The sequence below is a fragment of the Anastrepha obliqua genome, chromosome 4 (assembly GCF_027943255.1).
Source record: "Anastrepha obliqua isolate idAnaObli1 chromosome 4, idAnaObli1_1.0, whole genome shotgun sequence".
NCBI lineage: Eukaryota > Metazoa > Arthropoda > Insecta > Diptera > Tephritidae > Anastrepha > Anastrepha obliqua.
Window position 1 is genome coordinate 9,241,096 of NC_072895.1, and position 9,099 is coordinate 9,250,194.

At 44.4% G+C, this 9,099-nt stretch overlaps 1 protein-coding gene across 2 annotated transcripts; it reads right to left on the bottom strand.

Moving 5' to 3' along the window:
* Positions 1–2,343: 2,343 nt before the first annotated feature.
* On the bottom strand, positions 2,344–8,259 carry LOC129245763 (uncharacterized). 2 transcript variants are annotated; one of them, XM_054884134.1, is made up of 4 exons: positions 3,906–8,259; positions 3,626–3,845; positions 3,371–3,542; positions 2,344–3,287 (listed from the first exon to the last, which is right to left on the bottom strand). In XM_054884134.1, exons 1-4 carry the CDS (start codon positions 8,206–8,208, stop codon positions 2,547–2,549), a joined length of 5,436 nt encoding a protein of 1,811 aa, XP_054740109.1. In that variant the 5' UTR covers positions 8,209–8,259; the 3' UTR covers positions 2,344–2,546. The 2 variants fall into 2 exon arrangements, with proteins under 2 accessions (XP_054740109.1, XP_054740111.1); XM_054884136.1 differs by lacking the exon at positions 2,344–3,287 and having other exon boundaries at positions 3,461–3,542; positions 3,600–3,845.
* Between the last annotated feature and the right edge of the window lie 840 nt (positions 8,260–9,099).

Consider the following 9,099-nt stretch of genomic DNA (forward strand, 5'->3'; position numbering starts at 1 on the left):
AAGTGTTCAGCAAAATTGCAAGCTTTTTAAACCACCGTTGGACACCTTTTTTTAAACCTTCAGTTGGGCACCCGACGCTAGCCTTTTTCGTCCTATTCGAGGATCCTTTTTACAAGGTTATGTGCATAAATCGATAGAAAATTAAATTCTAGGAAGCTCTCTTGAAGCTCAAGCCGTTAGCTATAAGAGAAATAAGTTAAATTCAAGTCCAAAGACGAAAAAGCCAGTCTGGCCAAAATCGGGTGCCCAGCGGAGGGTTAAATAGAATTTTAAGAAAAATTTTTTGTATGCACATAATTCGTTATATTTTAGTGTAGTAAAGTGCAAGTATGAAATAGGTCGAACATCGCTTTTGGCACTTTTTGTTTTATCCATATAACCAAAGCTCGAGATTTTTTCATATCGAAGAAAACAGGCAACCATTTGTAAAATTTTTTTCAAAAATCAAGAAAAATTTTGAGCTCATTTTATTACACCAAAAATCCATGAGCTTTAAAACTGTATACTCCAAACTTTTCTGAAAAATCTGATTCTTCATCATCTTCTTAATTGGCCGAGTTTAACAAAGCGCACCAATCGTTTCTTTGTCGTGCTAACCGGTGCCAGTTAAACACACCAAGTGAAGTCAAGTCCTTCTCCACTTGATCTACCCAACGCAGAGAAGGCCTTCCTCTTCATCTACTACCACCTGCTGGTACCGCATTGAATACTTTCAAAGTCGGAGCGTTTGTATCCATTCGGTGGACATGACGGAGCCAACGTAGCCGCGGGATCTTTATTCGCTGCGCTGTGTCTATGTCGTCGTAAAGCTCATACAGCTCATCCTTCCATCGCCTGCAATATTCCCCGTTGCCAACGTGCAAAGGGCTAAAAATCTTCCCAAGAATCTTTCTCTCAAACACTTCAAGAGACGCTTCTTCGGATATTGTCATCGTCCACGCTTCAGCGCCATACGATAGAGCGGGCATGATGAAACCCTTGTGCTCTACAAGTTAGTTTTCTTCGTAGAGAGACGACTTTACTACTCAATTCCAGACTTTACTACTCAATTGCATACCTCAAGCTCCTCGGACTCACGTATTTCGGCCTCTCGTTTCTTCTCACGTAAGGAACGAGAAATGTTGCTCCAATGTTCGTGCATGCCGATGGACCCCACATCGGATCATACGTTCACCTAAACACTAGAAGCGTGTCTTCTATCTATCACAACATGATCGATCTGGTTTCGCGTTTTTCGATCAGGAGAGAGCCAGGTAGCTTGGTGTATCTTTTTATGCTGGAATCTGGTGCTGTTTCGGGCCCCGGTGAAGTCGATCAGCCTCCGTCCGCTACCGTATGTTTCGTTGCGCAGGCTGAATTTACCGACTGTGGGACCAAAAATTCCCTCCTTACCCACCCTGGCGTTGAAGTCGCCAAGCACGATTTTTATGTCGTGACGGGAGCAGCGCTCATAGGAACGTTCCAGGCGCTCATAGAAGGAATCTTTGGTCGCATCGTCCTTCTCTTCCGTCGGGGCGTGGGCGCAAATTAGGGATATGTTAAAAAAACGGTCTTTGATGCGGAATGTTGCGAGACGCTCGTCCACCGGAGTGAACGACAGTACTTGGCGACGAAGTCTCTCTCCCACAATAAATCCGACACCGAATTTACGCTCCTCTACATGAAAGTTGTAGTTGACGTCGCAAGGTCTTATGTTTTTCCTGCCTTGCCTCGTACATCGCATCTCTTGAATGGAAGAGATGTCAGCCTTTACTCTCACTCGGACATCAACCAGCTGGGCAGAGGCACCTTCCTCATTAAGGGAACCGACGTTGCATGCCCTCAAATCGTACTTCAGTTTGCAGGGATCGTCATCAGTATAGGAAGCTCTCATCTGAGGCTTTGAACACCTTTTCATTGGGGAGGATTTTTAAGTGGCGGGTCCCAAACCCAGCGCACAACCAGCTATCCTGGAATGTCCAGAAGTTGTGAGCTACTTGAACCATGTGGAGAAGAATCGTCCTGGCCACTCCCGAGTGAATGGCGATCAGTAACTTTCCCCACTTGCGTGGACTTCTACATATGGAACCATCATCCCTCTCTTCTAGTTCATTACAAACTCCCAGTTTATTGTATACTTTCCTCTCTCAGCGAGCGGAAGAGCGCCTGGCAGGCCAATGGGAACCGGGAAAGAACTGTGGATCGCGAGACGGCCCAACACTGTTTAAGCTAGAAGCAGGTGAAGGCTTTATCTAGTAGTCGTGCGTGATGGCGCGTAGGTGTCCTGCTATGTGCTGCTAAGGAATGAAGGAAGCAATCATGATGAAGATATTGTATATTTAGATATCAGAACTCATACATAACTATATACGTATGTAGCTCAGTGTATATTTATGCATATTTTAAAGTAAACAAGCGAATATATATGTATATGTATGTACACATAAAATAATGATAAATATAAATTTACGAGAAAAGTCACACAAAAAAAAATAAAAATTGTATAAAAATAAAGATTTTTAACTTGACACACATTAAAGGTTTGCAGCAACAAAACGCGCCTTAGCTCACTGTTGAATCAACGCAGCGTCTCCGCTGTCTTCGTTTTCTCCGCTCCGACTCTCAGACTCTCTTATTTCCTTTTCTTCCATCAATTCAGCCGCTTTCAGCAACCGCAAATACTCGGGCGTATACGGTAGATTGAATGCTTTCAACGCCTCTTCGTCATCGCCCTTTTCATCTTCCATTTGCTTGAGCAATTCACGTCGCCATCGGTCCTGTATATCCGTCTCTGTTTCTTCAGCCTTATGTTGCTCATGCGTTCGCGGCTCCTCTGGCTGTTGTTCTGGCTCCCGCTCTAGTGGCTGTTCAAGCGGCGGCTGTTGCGCCTGTTCCCGCTTTCTTTGCGTTTGATCTTCTTTGATGCTTTTTAAAAATCCGAGATTCTGCAGCAAATTATCGCGCACACCCACCATCTGCTGTTGCTCCTCAGCGGGTAGATCGTCGTATTGACGCAACAATTTCTTAACGATACGTGAACGCTCCTCAATTTGGTTGGGATCAATTAGGCGCACTTCTTTGCTGAACTCATCGATTGAACTATCACGACTGTCAATATTGTCACGTTTCTCACGCACACCTTCGGCAGCATTGTTCTCAAAGAGATCGAGAATCTGTTCGTAGAAGACTTTCATTTCCGGTGGTAGGGATAGGCAAGAGCGCTGCTCTACTTGATCGTCGATTATATCACTGATGGCTTCCATGGCCTGTTGAACCATGTCTTCGATATGATTTGCGTCATCTTTTTGCTTTTGATTTGAAAGTGAGAGTAAGAGAAAAATATTTTAGCATGATAAAATGAGCTATATAGTAGGGATCGAACTGGTCAGACCATTTTCTCAAAACCGGACTCTGCAGGTGGTACTTTCTTCATGCATTGTTGATTGCGCTTCAAACTGGCCCACAATGGTTTCATTTGGGGGCTGCATTTCACCATATCGAAAATAGACTTGACAATTTCCATAGCTCCCTTACCACCGATGGAGTTTTCGTCGCAACTAGAACTAGAGAGAGAGAAGAACCGTAATAGCATCGAAGTATAAGACATTTTACTCTCGTACCTAATGCAATATACTTTTAGGCTCACCTCGTCTTCGGCTTGGCACACTTTCGCTTCATTGCATAGCGTTTGAGTTGTGTTATTTGCGGAAATGAAATGCCACGACGTTCACGATCTTCACTCTGCACTTTAATTGTGCCGTTACCAAAGAAATTTTTCGCCTTCTGATCACCCATGACGCTCGCATTGATTGTGATATTCAGCTTCATGGCTTTTTGGCCGCTCGACCCCAGTGGGCGCGGTGTAGCTGGTTGAATTTCAACAGTCATATTAATTGCTTCACCATTTGAATTTTTACCAGAATTACCATCGGTGCCTGTCGTACCGCAGCTGCTACCAGCGGGACCGAGACCGTTGCCAGTGCCACCAGCACCGTAGTCAACTCTACCACTTCCTGCCTCTTTATCCCTATTGCCGCTATCGCCACTTCCGCTCCCACTTTTCTTGTCATTACCCATACCGTTCTTCGCGTTGCCATACCTGCCGTAATCCGCATGCCCATCAGCTTCATGCCCACTTGTTCTTTGTCCATCGTCTCCACATTTTGCACCACCACCATTACCGCTATGACCGCCACCGCTATGACCGCCACCACTATGACCACCACCGCTATGACCGCCACCTTCCTGTCCTCCCGTTCCTTGCCGATCGCCTCCCCTCCCAACACCTTCATGCCCACCACTGCCTTTCCCACTTGTACCTTGCCGTCCAATCTCTTGTCCATCACTTCCTTGTTTACCGCCTCCATGGCTTCCTTCTACCCTTCCACCCTTACTAATAGTATTACCGCTACCCCCACCACTTGCATTTCCTCCAACATCTTTGCCGCTGTCATTCCTATTCTTTTGTTGCTGCACTGATTTGAGAAATTCCTCCAATGTGTTAAAGGCCGTGCAATTGAGCAGCTGATCATTCACTTTCACTACCGTGCCATCATCCCTACATTTTGCGTCATCAGCTTTATTTTTGCTTTTTCCAAACCAACCAAAGGGCGCACTTTCATTGTTGCCATCGTCTTCCTCCGCTTCGCTCTCTGTTTTCTCATTTGCCACACTTGCTTCATTTTCCTTATTCTGCTCGTCGCTTCTTTCAATACTTTTGATCGCACCGTCTTCAAGCTTTATTGTCAGTGCAGTGTGCTGTGAGATCGGCCGATTTTTATTCGCACTACCTTCGCTAGGTACATCATTTTGCTGATTGTTATCACTATTATTATCTTCTTCCCAAGGATCAGAGCCATACCAAAGATTGTCGACTGGCATTCCATCGAATTCGCGCGCATACTGATCCACCTCTTTGAGATTATCAAACTTTTGGTTACCAAACTCGTCAACAGACTTGATAAAATCGTTTTCTCTATCTGCCTCATGTCCGCGATTTTGTAGAGAAAGTCGTCTTAGCCGCGCCATCAAATCTCTGTAGTCTTCTTCACGCGCCTCTTCGTTGTCATCACCATCTCTGGCTGAATTCCGTGCATACGCCGCTCGAGCAGCGTTCATCGCCCTTCTATCTGCCGCAATAACAGCAGCATCATCAAGAGTTTCACTTATTTCAGGCGGTGAACGACCTGCAAACCTACCAGATGCCTGCATAATTCTCCGATTCTCACTATTGTTATCGCCATATTGCGTTACAGCTGCGCGCCTTTGGGCCAACGGACGATCTCTGAACGTGTGCACAGGCATGGAATTACCTCTGTCTGACAGGAACAAAGCAGCGTCTAAGAGTTTTCGATTATTGCTACTGTTATCGTCGATATCATCCACAATATTTGCCGCCCGCTTCCCCATTAAGTGATCAGTGTTGTTCGCATCCTTTAAGTCGCTCGTTGTTGATTTCTTTACATCAGCCTTCTGCTCAGTATTTGGCACGCTCATTCTCGTCTCTCTATTTTCACTTGTCTCCACTTTTTCTGGCTTCGTCACCTTCGCTTCCGTCTTTTCTGCTGCCGTCTTCTCTGTTTCCGTCTTCTCTGCTTCTCGTCTCATGCGACTAATTTCCTTTTTATTGACTGATCGGCGCATTCTTTCGGATCCATTCAAGACATACAAAGTATCATCGTTAAAAACTTCATCTTTGGTTAAGCTCAACTCACGTCTGTGCCTACGTAGTACTTTCGGACGCAAAGGTTTTCTTTCATTTACTCCATCAACTCGGCTTGATCTTCTAGCTTTCGGTTCCTCTTCTGCACCTTCCTTGCTCTTTTCTACTACCTCCCGCTTTGGTTGCAATTCTTTAACAGTCACGAAATCGATTAGTGCACCCAAATCTACTTCTCTAATCCCGGCAATTTCTCCAGCCTCATTGAGTACGCCGATGCGCTTAACTCGTCGCCTTGGTGCATTGGAATCCTCACCTTTGTTTGCATCTCGTTTAAATTTAAATATGGGCATTTTATTTGGCACGTCGTCACATCTATCACTAGGCGCACCTGTCTGGTCACTGCTCTTATTCGTGTCCTCTTGCTCGCCACATCGTTTGAATTTTTCCGCCAACGCGTCTACATCCGCCTCTATTGGACTTTCATCGTCGACTTCCCCAAAATCAGCTGCATCCTCTTGAGCTGGTATTTCTGGTGCTGGTACTTCAGGCGCAGGTATTTCGGCGGCTAGATTTTTATTATCGTCTATTGGCGTACGATCTGGTAATTGCACCAATAACATATCATCCGGCAAATCTGCATCTGAACTTTGTACGAGCACTTGCTCGTCGCCACTAGGGTTTGTAGTCACACGCCTTGCGCGCATTAAGTCTAGGATGTGGCTGTCATCTTCGACTGGTTGCTGAAGAATTTTCCTTTTGCGTAGTAAAGTGTAAGTAGGTTCGATTACGATTTCATCAGTTTTTCTATTTGAATCACTCTCGTCTTTCGACGATGCCTCTGGTGTGCCATCGTAAATAAGCTTTTCGTATGAATGCTCCTCAACTTCATCCATACGCGCAAGCCGATCCTGCCAATCGAGTATATCTTTGGACACGAGGGATCCTTTCCGGTAGCTATCTTTTAGATTATTTTCACTTTCTGCGTTGAAACTCCTCTCCAAGTTCTTTACAGCATCATCCAGTTGTAGCTCATGTTGTGTTTCGGAAAGCGCGTAACTGGGCAGCGACGGACCAAAACCCTTTGCCATTAAACGTGAGCTGGTCTTCAATTTGATTTCATCCATTGGATTAAAATCTGAGCTGCGTTTCGAAGGAGCTTTCAATTTATCATCCATCTCCTGCGTGTTCACATTGTTCTCGCCGCTATGTGCATGCTCTTTGCGCGGTTCCGATTGTTCCTGTTCTACTTTTGAGAGTTTGTAGTTAGCTTCGTGTGATAAGTCATTGCGAGCCAAATCGAATTGATCATTGACAATGTTTGGGAAATGTATGTTCTCAATAGTTTTCTCATAGGAGATCGGTTCATCATCGTCTGCAGATTCCGATTTGGATCTATGTGCAAAATCTTCCATTGAAGAATCGAAATCTATCCTGAATTGTGGAAATTCTACTTTTTGCATCATTCTATGCATTTCCGGATCGACCTTCTTTTCACTCACTTCCTTCAACTCATCCATATTTGGTATATTTTTAGCTCTCAACGCATTTCGGTAGTTGTTCGCTTCGAGTAACAAGAAACTATTCAAATTACTCTTCGCATTACTTTCTTTATTTGATTCGGGCTCGTGAAAGTTTGATGTGAATTCCATGTAAGTATTATCAGTTTTAGTAGAACCAGCATTTTTTGATAACGGTTTGCAGCTAATGTAAGCTTTGGTAAGTACACTGGACTCCAGACCAGCACCCTTGTGGTTCGAGTTCGTATTGAGGCTTTGCGGAGAGTCGAACTTCGAAAATGTTTGCGCATACGGCGTTTCAATGGAGCCATCTTTGGTAAAATCCAAATCTAAGTCAATATTATTCTTCACGCCCAAATCCGATTTCCAACTGAAATCTGAATTGTAGGTATCCTTGTTTGAGTTGCCCGCGCCGGTGTTGCTATTTTTGTTTGGCTTGTATTTGTACGCATTGCTGTCACGATTTGCATCCTTATCCTTGTTTGTATTCTTATCCGTATACCGCTTAGTTGTGTACTCTGCGTCTACATTTGTGCCCGTACCACTTAGACTTTTCACGACATCTTTCGCCTTCGCTTTTTGCAACGCCATGTCTAGATTTAGATTCGAGTTGCTACCATGAAAACTTTTCAGCAGTTGTCTGTGTAGATTCTGAAAACGTGAATTGGCGCGCACTAATTCATTTAATTGGTCATTTACGTTTACATTCGTAGCGCCTTTTTCATTATTGTTTTTATTATCATTTTTTGTGGCACGTCCTTGCAGCGGATGCAAAAAATCATTATCCAAATCGAGCGCCTCACGCTCCAAGTCCAGATTTAAGTCGAGCTGAGAATTACTAAGCAGGTCATCGATTGACTCACGCCGCTGTCGCTGCAGTTCGACATTGCCGCTTATCGCCGGTGATTCTTTGACATCTTGCAGAGCATTCGAGGCATCGTCCAATGCGCGCTTGAAATGCAGGAGCTCATCGCTAACAAAGGCTTGTATGCGTTGAAAATGCGCGGCAATTGTTATGACAAAGAAGAAAATCACGCACGAAAATTTCATTTCTTCTTTGTAATTAAAAAAACAGAAAAAATTGTCAATACTTTTTTACTTGCTTTCACTCTCTACCTGACATTACATTTTTTGTCAAATGACGATTAAAAATATTAACAATTCTGGTGCGTTGCCACAAATCAAAATTGAAATAAATTACTTTATAGGGTTTCATGAGAATTTAATAGGAATTCAAGGGAGTAGAATTAGTAAATTGCAATTCGGGTGTCTCACGAATGGCGATTGTGAGCCAATTAAATTAAATAAAATAATAATAAATAACTGATGAACTTCACCAGGTGTGTTATATTTAAACCCGCGTAGCGAAAAAATGAGAACTCAGATGTTGAAATCTTTGCCAGACGAGAGCAAGGTAGCTAAGAAAAGGTGTGGAGATGATTCCACCTCGTCTTCAAGACAGCTTCTGCAGAAGGAACTTGAGGCAAACCCAAGTCTCACCTCATATGGACACCTAACGGGCAATGTCCGGTAAGGATACCCACAAAATTCGAGAGCTGGGGCTTTGTTAACCTTAGGAATTCTCTCGAGCGTCCCCGATCTAACCGTGACCAAAAGGATCTCGCGACTTCGCACGTTTGTGCACTAGCTCAGCGCTCGCTGAGTTGACTCCAGGCCCAACTTTCCAGGAGCAGACCACAGGTTCTTGAGGGAACCTCATTCCTCTCATTTCGCAACGAAACCGTCTCCAAAGTTCTCTGTCTAGCCAGCTTATCAGCCCAGCGGTTTCCCTCTATGCCGCTGTGACCGGAAACCCAAATAAGCCTGGTATCGAAGTATTCGGATGCAATCGAGAGAGAAGCCTGACATTCCTCGGCCAATCATAACCGAATGGGTTGATGCGAGACTACCGTGCGGGTGTGTGTAGATTCGAATCTCCAT

Bases quoted from the DNA above. Each gene is read 5' to 3' on its own strand.
- LOC129245763 (XM_054884134.1), bottom strand. From the start codon at position 8,208: ATGAAATTTTCGTGCGTGATTTTCTTCTTTGTCATAACAATTGCCGCG. The intron at 3,846-3,905 runs GTAATTCTGGTA...AAATTCAACCAG, and splicing joins CGGTACGACAGGCACCGATG to CTACACCGCGCCCACTGGGG. The intron at 3,288-3,370 runs GTCTGACCAGTT...TCAAATCAAAAG, and splicing joins AGTCCGGTTTTGAGAAAATG to CAAAAAGATGACGCAAATCA.